Source organism: Oncorhynchus gorbuscha, linkage group LG01 (assembly GCF_021184085.1).
Source record: "Oncorhynchus gorbuscha isolate QuinsamMale2020 ecotype Even-year linkage group LG01, OgorEven_v1.0, whole genome shotgun sequence".
In the NCBI taxonomy this organism is placed as follows: domain Eukaryota; kingdom Metazoa; phylum Chordata; class Actinopteri; order Salmoniformes; family Salmonidae; genus Oncorhynchus; species Oncorhynchus gorbuscha.
Genome location: NC_060173.1, coordinates 77,501,612 through 77,516,407, shown reverse-complemented (window position 1 = coordinate 77,516,407; position 14,796 = coordinate 77,501,612). Strand labels below are relative to the sequence as shown.

The window sequence follows — 14,796 nt, the reverse complement described above, 5'->3', positions numbered from 1 at the left end:
CCAGGTGTGAGCAAAAACATCAGAGGCTGATTTCACTCTACATCTGTTTTCATATTTCACACTACTGTAGTTATTCATCAATTGTTGGTACCAGACTAACAGTAACTGATGGCTGGCAATGGTACCCCAGAGTTCACACAACTATTGTGTGTGTTCTGATACAGTCTGGCAACTGGCAAGTCCATAAGTATAGTAGGCCTAGTTCGACTTGTCTACCAAGGTTACACTCTTAGAAAAGAAAGTTGCTATCTAGAACCTAAAAGGGTTTGACGGATGTCACCCTCTGAAGAACCCTTTTTGGTTCCAGGTAGAACTCTTTCCACAGAGGGTTCTGCCTGGAACCAAAAATGGTTCTCCTATGGGGACAGCCAAAGAACCCTTTTGTGTACTTAGTGGTAATGAATCAATCTATAGGCTGTATCTTACACTCTATGCATCAGTAGAGGCTGGTGGGAGGAGATATAGAAGGACAGGCTCATTGTAATGGCTGGAATAAAATAATGGAACAGTATCAAACAAATGGAAACCACGTTTGCCTCCGTTCAATATATTCCGTTCCAGCCATTACAATGAGCCTGTCCTCCTATAGTTCCTCCCACCAGCCGCCACTGGTATACATACACAGGATACACTCTGGTACACAGGATCAGCTGTATCAAGCTTGTGATCAATAAAAGACACAGAAAACAAAGGCACCAGACTAGTCATTTCCTCCTGTCTATTGACCAATCAGCATGTTCCCTGGTTGTGAATGGGTTTGTTTATGCACACCAGACCTCCTATATGCAGGGAAACACTTAGGGGTAAATGTAGGCTTAGACGGGTCAAGCTGCAACATGTCTCCGTCTATCATCATTCACCAGTCACCTCACTGTCTGGCAGAGGCTGCTGCTGCAGAAACGTGGGCTTGGATGAGGAAAACAGTTCTTTTTGTCTCTGCCTCCTCTGGATACGGCTCCTGAGAAAAGCTAGGCTGTTTTATAAACCCAACAATATTCTGTTTTGTCTTTTGAGGACTTTTTGACTAGTATTTGTATTATTCTATTGGTTATATTGGCACCTGCTTTTTTGTTTCCAGAGTCTATTAAAAGTGTCATTGTTGTAATTTGTAGACATGCCACTTTAAATGTTGTTTCCTCTCTGTGGAAAGTAAGTAAATCTTGGCATAATTTCGACGAATGGTATAACATTTACATAGGGAGAGTGTAGCTCATTCCCATAATCGCATTGCCAAACAAACTTTTAGAGCCATGAAATCTGGACTTTGTACCCTAGCCTGGTGTGGACCACAGTAGTCTGTCTGTTTTAGCCGGGGGCGTCTGTTGACATATTTAGTCACAAGGCTATTCATGGACATTTCTGGTGGTTCTAGACTAGTTTTGTCTGTGTGTTGAATATAACTGTAATTTAACACTTTGTCTTCCCTGCCTAATGCTTCTGGACGCATAAGTCCCACTCTTTGTTAAAATCTAAAGCAGTTAAATGACTTTTAATTGCATCATTGTGCAACTATTGTGAATGAAGGTGGGGGCTTACTGGTGTGATTTACATGATTAGAACCATGGAATATTTGAGAACGGAACCCCCTTGAAGGAACAAATATTAATTTCAAGTCGGGGCTTAGTGGGCCTGGGCCCATCAAGTTAAGACATTGCAAAAATGTCTCTTTTTTTTCAGAGTAAGCGGTGACCTCTGAAGAAATCACATACACTACAGGTCACGCAGCTTAGTCAACTGTGTTACTCCCCACTGAAAAACACCTTGAATAATTAATGACAACTTTAATTTATAGATTGTTTTAGTGACGCATCATGTATACTGCATTTCACTGCCAGTTTCTCATACTGTAATGTGCAGTATCCCTCTGAAGGACAAAGTGTCTGACATCTTATCAGGAGATTTGTCTGTTTTAAAACGCGTGCATGTTTGCTTTGGCTGATGGGTTAGCTGTCGCAGTCAGGTTAGAGCTGATCTGTCTGTACATTTTCAATCCGACCTAAAGAAAAAGAAAAATCGGCCATATTTTATTTTACCTAACTAGGCAAGTCAGTTAAGAACAAATTCTTATTTTCAATGACTGCCTAGGAACAGTGGATTAACTGCCTGTTCAGGGGCAGAACGACAACGCTGTAACTTGTCAGCTCGGGGGTTTGAACTTGCAACCTTCCGGTTACTAGTCCAACTCTCTAACCACTAGGCTACCCTGCTGCCCCATGATTCCGCTCTCCCCAGTTAGGCCCAGTCAGTTATAATGATGATGGTGTAATTAGTATAAAAGTAAGGATTGGCCACACACGTCTTCTGACAGACGGTCTGACTTTTTTCTATCCAGTTGTACACACCACACAGCAGATGCCACTTTTACTCTGTATCGTTTGGAAAAAGGCTAGTCAGTAATACCTGTTGTATTCGGCGCATGTGACGAATACAATTTGATTTGATGGAAATATTGCTGATTCGGTGATTTTAAAGGGGAGACTGATGGGTTTTAAAAGACACCTGTAGAGAGAGACATTTTAGAGAACAGTTCAGAGGAACAGAAACTTTGATCACTGTGCTCCACCTTTTTTTTTTTCTGTTTCACATGGGTTAACCTTTCACCTCACCGTCCTCAGGCCCAATGGACAAATCACTGCACTTGTGTCTTGTGACTTGTTTGCAAATGGAGCCCCAAACGCTTTCATCTAATAGCTGCTTACTTTAAGTTGGGAAGAAAGGATTCCTTTCATGCTATATAATGCAGTGTTATGTGTAACCAGATTTGTTTTATGCAATAACAGAATCATGTCTCATGAAATGTAGTTTTTAGATCTATTGTGAACAGTTAGGATTATTTTCGTGACAAAAATTAAAAATTACCCATAGTCCTTCTCTTTTTCTACCTGTTCAATGCTTCTTATTTCTATGGATACCATCAGGGAAAGATGTGTATTCATACCAGTGAAATACTACCATATTGTTTTTAGACTGTAACAGGCTGATAATATTGTGTTTTAATATTATCGTGTGAGGCTCATCTTGTCCCTTTTCCTACTGACAGAGTGTCAACCAAAAGCAAGGCACCCTCTCCCCCAGTATCAGTGAAGGGCCTGGAAGGTGCAGGCCTCTCCCAGAGACACTCTGTATCAGGATATCCTCTGATGACCATGGACCAGAAGGAGAACCTACTTGAACGGGACCTGACTCTGGTTGTGGTTCTACCAGGTGGAGTGGAGAAGACGGCCACTGTCCATGGCAGGTGAGACTTGGGCTTAAGTCCCACATGGCACCTATTTAGTGCCTATAGACCCTGGTCAAAAGTAGTGCACTAAAGAAATAAAGGAAGTGTCCCACTGTGACTAAACACCAACCAAGTGCTCCCAACTTTCCCTCCTTGAAAATGACCTCCAAGACATCCCCATGATTCCAAGATGAAGCGTGATCTAAATGTATTTTGAGCGTCAGAACAAAAATATAAACACACGGCAACCATGTTTCATGTGCTGATATAAAAAATCCCAGAGATGTTCTATATGTACAGAAAGCTTATTTCTCTCAAGTTTTGTGAACAAATTTGTTTACAACCCTGTTAGTGACCATTTCTCCTTTGCTAAGATATTCCATCCACCTGACAGGTGTATCAAGAACAGCATGATCATTACACAGGTGTGCCTTGTGCTGGGGAGAATAAAAGGCCACTCTAAAATGTGCAGTTTTGTCAACACAATGCCACAGATGTCTCAAGTTGAGAGGGAGCATGCAATTGGCATGCTGACTGCAGGAATGTCCAACAGAGCAGTTGCCAAAGAGTTGCATGTTCCTGTCTCTACCATAAGCCACCTCCCAATGTTGTTTTAGAGAATTTAGCAATGCATCCAACCGGCCTCTCAACTGCAGGCCACGTGTTACCATGCCAGGACCACCCATGGCTCTGCCCCTTCCCAGTCATGGATTAGGGCCTAATGATTTCATTTAAATTGACTGGTTTCCTTCTATGAACTGTGACTCAGTAAAATCTTTGAAATTGTCGCATGTTACGTTAATTTTTTTATTCAGTATAAAATGGTATATGAGTACTGCACATCCTACCATTACATCATCTTTCCAAGGCTCTAATGTAATGTCCTATCTCTCTGAGTCAGATATTGTAGGTGGTGCTGTAAAAGCTGTGGTTTTTGCACCATTAATTGCAAAAAAAAGTTTTATGATGTGGCTGATTCCTTTCCACTTGCTAAGGTTTAATAATGTTATTTACGTTTTTGGCCCAGTAATCACATTTTATGGTTTAAATAAGTGTAAAAAAATATATATATATATATATTTCCTGAACTTATATCTCCTATATATAGGACACACTTAAACCGTAGTTAAATAATAAATAATAAGGAATGTCTCTTTTGCCATTTATGAATGTGTAGTTCAATGTGTTTCTATGGGATTTGGTTCTATTGGTGAAATTGTATATATGCAAAATTCAAAATATATTTTCATTGATACCTAAAGGGTTCCTAAAATGTAAATATCAAATAGCTAAATGATCCATGGTATGACTGTCTTAAAACAAATTCATGTCAGTTTCTAAAAGCCCCCCCCCCCCCCCCCCCCCCCATCTTAGACTTTAGAGAATTAGCTAAGATTAAAACATGTAGACTGTGTAATTTTCTACAGGCCCCCTGCACACACATTTCATGAAAGTTAGTCTTATGAAGTCTGGACGATGAAACTCTCATCCACACCAATTCAGCTGAGACCAAAACTAATCAGACAAACATGAGATTAATATCTCACAGTCAAAGGGCTTTGTTGTTTTTCAGAACAAGGACTTTGTGTCCTAGTATGAAACTACAGGCCCACACTCTTCACTCGCCATCACCGAAGTTTACTCAAGATATCATTCTTCTATTTTTGCAAGACTCAAATACTCCATTGGTATATTGTGCCCCTTGCCCTCTCTAGCTTTAATCAAGACCAACTTTTTAATATAAATGGATTAAGCATCAAATTCTTCACCCTCTCTTTTATTTTACAGAGCACAGTGAACTCATTATGATAAGGATTAAACTTTTTGGTATTATATTTCCAGAGACTGGAATTTGGAAACTGTTGCATAGCTTTGTGTAGATGCTGTTGCTAAATGGTTTTCCACATCACCAACAGTTGTGTGTGAAGCACAAACTGACAGCTCCTTGTGCAAAGCTTTATCATAATAAATGCATTATTATTACGTAGAGTGTAGAAGTCTTCTGTGATTAGCATCTACTTTCGTGAGAGTAGTTTCTCCTTGGCATTTGCAATTCCCACACAAAAGTTCAGTGTTTTCTCGATACACACAGCCTTTGATCCTTAGCTTGGGCGATTATTACTACTAACCTTTTTTGTGTTTTTCAGCAAGCCTATGATGGATTTGTTAGTCATGCTTTGTGCCAAGTACCACCTGAACCCATCAGGCCACACTATAGAGCTCGTCACCACCAACAGAAACCACATCAAGTTCAAACCCAACGCTTTGATCGGGGCCCTAGAGGCAGAGAAGGTTTTGCTCAAGCCCAAAGGAATGGAGGAAAAGAGTAAGAAGCCTGGCCCTCATTTGCCTGAGGTACAGTTGAGACATCTGTGGTAGAAATGCCCTAGTTAAAATAATTGCTTTATCTCGTAATGTCTATAGGAAATGATAGATCTATGTTTTTCTGGCAATTTTTAATGAGGATAGTCATGAGGTCTGATAATCTAATTGCTTTGACTCTTCAGGCAACTGTCCGTCTGGTAATAAACTATAAAAAGACCCAGAAGACTATACTAAGAGTCAGCCCTCGAGTCCCCCTTGAAGACCTCTTACCATCTATTTGTGAGAAATGTGAATTTGACCGACGGAGCACACTTTTATTGAGAGATGCCCAATCTGAGGATCCTTTGGATTTGACCTGTTCTCTCAATGATTTTGCAATAAGGGAGGTTTATGCAAGGGACACAAAAGGTAAGGGCTTCTCTTTAAAACCGTCAGCCTTCGAAACATTCATCCATCTGAATAATTGCCATACATTCTGAACTAATCTCGGCACTCAGAGCCAAATCTTGTGTGTTAAGTCTGTCAACAAGAGACTTATTCTGAATAAACACTATTCACCATTCATTCATTCATTCATTCATTTTACAATTACACAGGTGCATTTACTACCGCATATCATTTCCACCTTCTCTTCCATAGCTATGTACTCAACAGATATACCTGCCTCACCTACTACACCAACTCGCCAAGGTCATCTAGGTAATGTAACATGATTTTACATGGGTTTTAGTTTTGCGATTTCTATTTACCAGTGACATTATGCATTTGAAGTTCATCAATAATTCTGACAGAGATTTAAGAAACGTTGTTAGTATGATCAAATCAAAGTGTATTTGTCACGTGCGCCGACTACAACAGTGAAATGGCCGGGATCTGTATATTCCTAACAGATACCATTCCACCCAGCAAAGATAAAATCCAGAAGGAGAAAGAAAACAAGGGATTGTTCAGTCTATTCAGGAGAAGTAAGAAGAAACCTGAGCAGGTGTGTACCATGTTCATTTACAGGTCAGTTTTGGCTGATTTATGAGTTAAATGCGTGTGTGTGGGTGTGTGTGGGTGTGTGTGGATGGGGCATGGGGATATTGTCACAGCCATGTGATTGGATAGTTTTCTCTTTGCTTACTGCAGAAAACAGGCCTTTGATCAGGATCTGATTGGATGTTTGTTTGCTCTTTGAAGGGAATTACTGCCAGTGCCCCGGCGTCCCCAGTCTTCCCTAGCAGGCCTCGACCTCTCAGCATGAGCTCACTCAGTGCCCACTCCTCCACATTCAACTGCAGCACCATGCCTTCTGACATGTCAAAGAAGAGACGGGCCCCTCTGCCACCAATGCTGGTGTCCCAGAGCCCCCCCTCTAACCTCAGCCATCGCCAGAGGTCCATCTCCGCCTCGGAGCCCGAAACCCAAACGGATGGTGACCAGGTGAGTGGGACTCAACCCAACTGGACCTGTGTTCTGGCTTTACCAGGTCTATTTGTAAAGGTAGTTATTAGTATGTCCAGAGAAATGGCTCATGATGCATTTTTAAAATTGAAATCCTAGACAAGCAAATCAATCATTTCAGGTAGGTTACTTCTTTGCATACTTCAACTAACTCGTTTTCCTCTTCTGTTGTGGAGATGACGACTGGTCTGAGTCGCAGAACAGAGTCTTCACTGAAGAGGACAAAGCGCAAGGCTCCTCCACCCCCCGCATCTCCTGGAGTGGTTGTCCAAGATGAAACTTTGCTAGATAGAGGTAAGAGTGGTTTCACTGAATTCATATGAACTGTATTGAATCGGCTTGTGCTCAAGCCCCTGTCTAGATACTGTATTTCAGGTGTAGTTTCTTACATTGGGGAGTTACCTGAAAGGTTTTTTGGGATGTTGGTGATTTAGTTTCTCTTTCTTCTGGTTTGAGACCTTGAGTACATATATTGTACTTTGGTCTCTAAAGTCAACAACTGAGAATAGTAAATAAGACCAATGATTGATCAGTGGGAGTTGCAGTCATTGTATTTGACTCCGATGCCTCCTAGTGGTCAATATGAAACAGTTACAGAATGAAATGGCTACACTTGTGAAGCCTTCAGTACTCGAGAGTTTGAATACAATTCAGAAAAGAAAAAAATGTTGTGATCTCATGGGAGATGTATATATTATTATGTTCCTCCATAAGGGTAAACACCACGTTCTATCAGTACTTCCTCCCTCCTAAACTTGCAGCCTGCGCGTCACCAGACTTTAGTGCCCGAGGGAGATTCTGCGCTGGCGCAAGCTTCCTGTTGTCTCTCCTACCCACTCTGCTCTGCTGCCTCTTTCACCTCCTCCTCAAGCATCTCCTCTTCCTGCGCTGGCCTGCTGCTTCTCCTTCCCACACGTTCCGTCAATCAGATGAACGTGTCCTGTTGATTTTCTTGCTGAGTGTTTCCACCTCAATATGATGAAATTGGCCAAACAAAATACTCTTGAACACAACAATACAGACGTAAATACATGCATTACTTAGTTGCGATACATTGAACGACCGTTTCCAGACTTTTGATCCAATGCATGGATTTCTATGGGTTTATGATTATAAAGTGATGGAAATCAGACACACTGTTATTCAAGGGAAACAGGTCAGAAAGTACTATCCGGAAATCCACTACCTGCTATTGATTGAATACCGGCTTTTGGTTATACCTGTTACTGACTAGCTTAGATTGGGTTGCATGCTTTCTGTGAGAGAGGAATGATCTTTAGTGATCTTTTTAAAGGTTAAATATACATGAAGTACGTTCTAATCACTCCCAGCCGTTCAGCAATACAGACGGCCCCGGGAGACTTTGCGTTGGATCTAGCCATCATCCTCTTGTTTATTCTGAATTGTGTTTTTGCATTTTCAAATGGCTCTTTTGATACTTGTTTCCGCTCTGTTCCAGTCTTTTGTAACAAGCCTCCAGTTACGCTTTCCACACGTCAACTCCTTGAGTTGTCAGACCTGCGTGTATTTCATAGAAATGTAATTTGTACGTTCAGTATTTGAATACTACACTAGCCAATTATCCCAGATCGTATGAATAAAAGATGTGACTGCTCTCTGCTTGTATTGCTACATCTTCCATCTGCCCTCCCTCCCCCGCTGGCTTCACATCATCGACTTCGCAGAGAAAGATCAAGCCCCGATTCTGGATGTCTCTCCCTGACGTCCCACGGCTGTTCATTTCAGTTCGACATCAGACTGCACAGTGAGGAGTCTCAGCTTTTGTATAACCAGCCTGCTGAATGTTCCTTCTGCTCTCTGTTTCCCTGTGATGGCCTTGAAGTGCCGAGGGAAGAACTAGAGTGGAATATGAGATGCTAGATGTCTTCATTAAGCCCAATTCACTTGTCTGAAGTATCCCGAACACAATAATATTATGTTCGCTGTTGTGTGATTGTGAAAGTGACACTAGTAATTAGTGACATTTTTAGTAATTAGTGACATTTTTAGCCAATACCAATATTTTCCTTGACAAAAAAACGATTTAACCAATATTTAACATTTTAGCGGCCTTTTATGCATTCTAGTACATTTTAAATAGTCTACACACACACATGGACGCAGCGGTCTAAGGCACTGCATCTCAGTGCATGAGGTGTCACTACAGTCCCTGGTTCGAATTCAGACTGTATCACATCCAGCTGTGTTTGGGAGTCCCATAGGGCGGTGCACAATTGGTCCAGCGTCGTCCGGGTTTGACCGGGGTAGGCCTTCATTGTAATTAAGATTTTGTTCTTAACTGACTTGCCTAGTTAAATAAAGGTTACACACACCACACTGTCCAAAAATATATTTTGGGGGGAATTTACTTATGTCCGCATTACCAGTAAAACATAATCAAAACCTATTTCCTTCACTTACTTGCTGTGCTGTTTCCTTGTTTATTTGTTCAATCGTTTCATTCTCAACCAGGATTTCATCAAACATGCCAAGCAGTGAAGTTTCAGCTCTGTCTGTCCGCAGCCTCTCTTCCTCTGTGCGCACTGTCACTGTGCCCATTTCCATCTTCTCCAACTGTGTATGTAACATTACACGTAAACCCTGTTTCTTGTCTGCATCGAAGTAGCGGTCTTGGTACATAGCATCGAGCATGGTGGTGACACAATAAAGAGAGAATGCCACTGAATTGTTCACAGCCTGTGTCGGCAGTTTTGTTGAGCAGGCGTTTCAATGCCATGACAGAGGGTATCACGTCTGCTGCAAGCGCAGTTGCTGAGATTCTTTCTCAAATCAGTTGTTCGAATGGAGCACACTGGTGTGTTCATGTTTCAAACATGTCCACAAATGCTATTGAAATGTCAGCAGAGGTATGACAACCAGCACATTCATGAGCATGCAATATGACCTTCCTCAGTACGAACTCCTCAACGACCCACTGTGCTGTCAGACTCCGCATGCTCATGGGGCTGATATTGCTGGTCCAAATGTCAGTCGTGAAGCTAATGGCAGTGACGCCACTACTGTGTAACTCCGGTAGGGCAACATCTGAAAAATAGCGCACTTTATTGTGTGTACCGGTGCTCGACTAGTCGGCGAAAGCAAACATCACCCACGACACGACAGTTGATTGTCAAGTGCAATGAATTTCATTATCTTGACGTTTTGGTTGTCTTGCTGAAATGTTCTTACTCTTTCAAATGACTGCTCGACTTGTTGACTGCTCGATCCACACGGCAGACATTGTGGGCTAGGTTAGGAATGCTGTGTTGTGCAAAATTTTACATGGCGTCATTACGTCATGTGCATACCTAATATAACGTAGGTACGTCAGCTTTGACATCGGTTTTGCACATCTGCGTTACACTAGACATCGGGCCGATGTCTATATTTGCCTGACATGAGACCCATCTTGTCCAAAAAGTTGACTCAAGTTTGTTAAAAATCACCTGGAGGCACCACCTGGATGATCATCAAGACTCTTGGAAGAATGTTCTATGGACAGATGAGTCCAAAGTTAAAACCTTTTGAACGACATGGGTCCCATTATGCTTGGTGAAAACCAAACACTGCATTCTACAGTAAGAACCTCATACCAACGGTCAAGCATGGTAGTGGTAGTGTGATGGTTTGGTGATGCTTTGCTGTCTCAGGACCTGGATGACTTGCCTTAATAGAAGGAACCATGCATTCTGCTCTGTATCAGAGAATCCTACAGGAGAATGTCAGGCCATCCGTCTGTGAGCTGAAGCTGAAACGCAGCTGGGTCATGCAGCAAGACAATGATCCAAAACACACAAGTCTACACGAAAATGGCTAAAAAGCAAAAACAAAAATAGTTTTGGAATGGCCTAGTTAAAGTCCAGCCCTAATCCCAATTGAGATGTTGTGGCAGGACTTGAAACGAGCAGCTCGTGCTTGAAAACCCACAAATGTTGCCGAGTTAAAGCAGTTCTGCATGGAAGAGTAGGCTGAAATTCTTCCACAGTGACATGAGACTGATCTACAACTACAGGAAGCGTTTGGTTGGAGTCATTGCAGCTAAAGGTGGCACAACCTGTTATTGAGTGGAAGGGGTAATTACTTTTTCAGACCGGGGCATTGGGTGTTGCATAACTTTGTTTATGAAATAATAAACAAAATGAGTATGTACTGTAATTGTAGCGTTATTTGTTCACTCAGGTTCCCTTTGTCTAATATTATATATTTTGGTGAAGATCTGACAACATTCAGTATCAAACATTTGCAAAGGTAGAGCATTTTAAATGGGGCAAATACCTTTTCACGGTACTGTAAGTATTCACACACCTGAGTCAATACTTTATAGAAGCAGCTTTGGCAGCAATTACAGCTCTGAGTCTTTCTGGGTAAGTCTCTAAGAGCTTCCCACACCTGGATTGTGCAACATTTGCCCATTTATGCTTTTCAAAATTCTTCAATCTCTGTCAAATTGGTTGTTGATCATTTCGAGGCAACAATTTGCAGGTCTTGCCACAAGAGTATTATGTAGATTTAAGTCAAAACTGTGTCTCAGCCACTCAGGAACATTCACTGTCTTCTTGGTAAGCATCTCCAGTGTAGATTTGGCCTTGTTTTTCATTATTGTCCTGTTGAAAGGGAAATTCATCTCCCAGTGTCTGGTGGAAAGCAGACTAACAGGTTTTTTATCTAAGATTTTGCCTGTGCTTAGCTCCATTCTGTTTCTTTTTAATCCTGAAACTCCCCAGTCCTTAACGATTACAAGCATACCCATAACCACTAAGCTTGAAAATATGGAGAGTAGTAATGTGTTATATTGGATTTGCCCCAAACATAACTTTGCGTTCAGGACAAAGTTAATTGCTTTGCCATGTTTTTTTTTCAGTATTACTTTAGTTCCTTGTTGCAAACTGGATGCATGTTTTGGTATATTTTTTTATTCTGTACAGGCTTCCTTTTCACTCTGTCCTTTGTCATCTCCATCCTGTTGTGCCGCAGGTGGCCAACCTACTACACTGGAAGAGATCGTGGAGCAGGAGGAGACCACTGCCTCTGTGATCCTAGACTCTATGAGTGATGTCCAGGAGGACGACAGCAGCCTTAACCTGTCAACAGCAGACATCTCCGTGGACTCTGAGAGAACCGAGGGTCTCTCTCCATCCCCGGACGCCCCACATGCTGAGATGGAGACCTCCCCACTGTCTGAGAGCGAGTGCCCAGCGGGGGAAGATCAGTCTTGTGATCTGTCCTCAGATGGCAAGTACGAACTCTAGCAGTTAGTCCTACATTATGAATGAAGTAGTGCATCTTTGACTTCGGTTTTTTGCATTGCTTTTCTTAACTCCTGTTTTTGACAGACTAGTCCACAGCATGGTGAACAACGCTGAGTGCACGGTTCCCATGCTGAGTGTGGGGATGGACGCATCTGAAACAGAAGGTGCTGGTAGGTTTACAAGTAGTGATGAATTCAAATACATCAAGTTCCTAATGCGTTAACTATGGATGTAATGCTATAGCTTTAGAAGCAATGTGGCAAAATCCATGTCTACTTTGTACTAAATCATGTTTTTTATGTTCTCCAGAAAGCCCTCCATGCCAAGCAGAGGAAATAAGTGACCAGACAGGTTTGCCATGTGAAGATTCCACAACACAAGATAGGGCCAAAGGTGAATGTAGTACTGAGAGCTCTCCTACTATCAGCCCACCAGCAGCCCAGCCAGTGACACAGAGCACAGGAACACAGGCCTCCGATCAACTGGACACTGACCCCTCCTGTGATGAACCACCAGCGGCCACCAGCACCCCCTGTCTCCCTGCCAAAGCCTCTACCTCTGGAGCGGTGGTCCAGAAGAGGGACATGTCCACATCCACAGAGAAGCTGCTGACCACTGAACCCATCACACCTGCCTTATCTCCTTCCTCAGCAGCCCGTCAGGACCAAACATCCACTCAAAGTGCCCCGGCACCACCGAAGCCATCCAATGAGCTGACCAGGGACTACATCCCCAAGGTGGGGATGACTACGTACACTATCGTGCCTCAGAAGACTCTGGAGAAACTGAGATACTTTGAGGTAGAGCTAACGTTGGAGTCCCCTTATGTGGCTCTAGAGAAGGAAGTAGATATTGGTTCACTTGAACTCAAAGAGGCTGAGCAGCTACAGGTCAGAACACAACAGACAGAGCTGCCGTCTACTGTACCTCGGGAAGACTATCAGTCTCAGCAAGTCCACAGCACTACTACTAGTGTGAGCACTGTAAATGGCAACCTGATCGAGTCTATTCACTCCCCCCTCAACACCGACGACAATAATTATTGCAAGAGATGACAAGATTCCATCCCCTGCTAGTGGTGGAGACCAAGCAGGCTCCATAGCAGAGGTCAAGGAGATGAGAATTCCACCCGCAACTAAACCCAAGCCTGGCTCTTTCCGCTTGCCACAGCACAAAAGAACACCTGGGTTTTACGTTACCTCGGCTGCAGTGAAACGTTTGAGTGCCAGTCCTGACGCTGGCCAGAGGGAGGCTCCAGGCAGTGTAGTGGCAGCAGCAGGGCAGGCCCTGCAGCCAGTAGGGGGCAGCTTCCCCCCCTCCTCCTCCTCCGGTGCAGTGGGACGAGGAGACATCAGAGGGCGCTGAGATCGTTGAGGTGGAGCTGAGTCCAAAGGAGGAAGAGAGCAGAAGTGTGCCCCCTCCACGGCCCAGTCCCGTCAGGGCGCCCCCATCCCCAGGACTGAGCCTGGAGAAATTGAGGAGTTTTACTGCTCCCAAACCCTACTCTCCTACTACCCCATCCCGCTTTGCCCAAGCTGTATCTTCGGCAGTCAAAAGGTCCCAGTCCTTATCCACTGGGTCCACCTCACCATCTCCTTGCTCGCCACCATTCTACCCAATCACAAGCAGCTTTTTTGTTAAAGATCCTAAAGGAACAGATGGGGATAAGGTGAGTAGTTGCAGATGTTTTGTGTCATGTTCTTTCAATTAGAAGCCATCCAATGAGCTGACCAGGGACTATTATATTCTCTATATCAGAACATACAGTGGGAATCTGTATATTTATCAATTCAATTAATTTCTAAACCAGGATAGTGTATCTTCGCAACTCAATGAAAGTTGCTTTTCCCTTAAAATTCAGAGGCTCAAATGTTGATTGCTTTGATACTTGTATTGAAGTTCAAAGCATAGGACTACCTTTAAAAATACTTTGCAGGAGAATTGAATCTCTCTTCACAAGATGAATTAAAAGTGATCCATGTTTCACTGTCTGTGCTATCTTTAAACATTTGACTACCCTCAGATGAACTCTTCAGTCTGCTGTTTTCCCATGTCCTCTAGGGTCAGCTTTGAGACTTTTGAATAACACAGGAAAGGGGAGGTGTACTCCTCTGAGAATGTATATACAATTTTCTCTCAATGGAATTAGCACACTACAATGAGCTTTTGTTTCTAGGTTGGGTGTGTGTTCTCTTATCCCACCTCTTAGACACCTTGACCTATGACACGTCCCCTCCATCAGAGACTGGGCCGGTGTGCCTGCGTGTCAATGATGTGCCCGTCCTTGGGGAGCCACACTTTGTATCTCCTTGTGAATAGCCTGAGCGCATTTCTTTTACCATAGTTATTCCTGAAGGACTCTCTGTACCAGGCCTATACCGTGGTGTACTGGTGGTTGATGTATCTAAAGCAGGTACAGCAGTGTCTTCTTTCGAGTTTCTCTGTATTGACTGGCACACTCAGTTCTGAGTCATGATTGATTGTGTACATTGTGTCTTCTCCGCTGAGCACAGGGCAGTGACAATAGCGATTGGGTGAAGGACAAAGGCTTGGAGC

The 14,796-nt window shown here is 43.0% G+C and overlaps 1 protein-coding gene across 1 annotated transcript in view; it reads left to right on the top strand.

Annotated features, from left to right (window-relative positions):
• LOC124042698 (cordon-bleu protein-like 1) overlaps positions 1–14,796 on the top strand; it is a 35,443-nt gene that overhangs the window by 19,634 nt on the left and 1,013 nt on the right. The window contains 12 exon segments of the mRNA XM_046360789.1: positions 3,041–3,238; positions 5,368–5,575; positions 5,728–5,953; positions 6,185–6,244; positions 6,436–6,530; positions 6,728–6,970; positions 7,168–7,285; positions 11,966–12,227; positions 12,325–12,410; positions 12,550–13,289; positions 13,291–13,601; positions 13,603–13,909. Coding sequence (XP_046216745.1) covers positions 3,041–3,238; positions 5,368–5,575; positions 5,728–5,953; positions 6,185–6,244; positions 6,436–6,530; positions 6,728–6,970; positions 7,168–7,285; positions 11,966–12,227; positions 12,325–12,410; positions 12,550–13,289; positions 13,291–13,601; positions 13,603–13,909 — 2,854 coding nt within the window.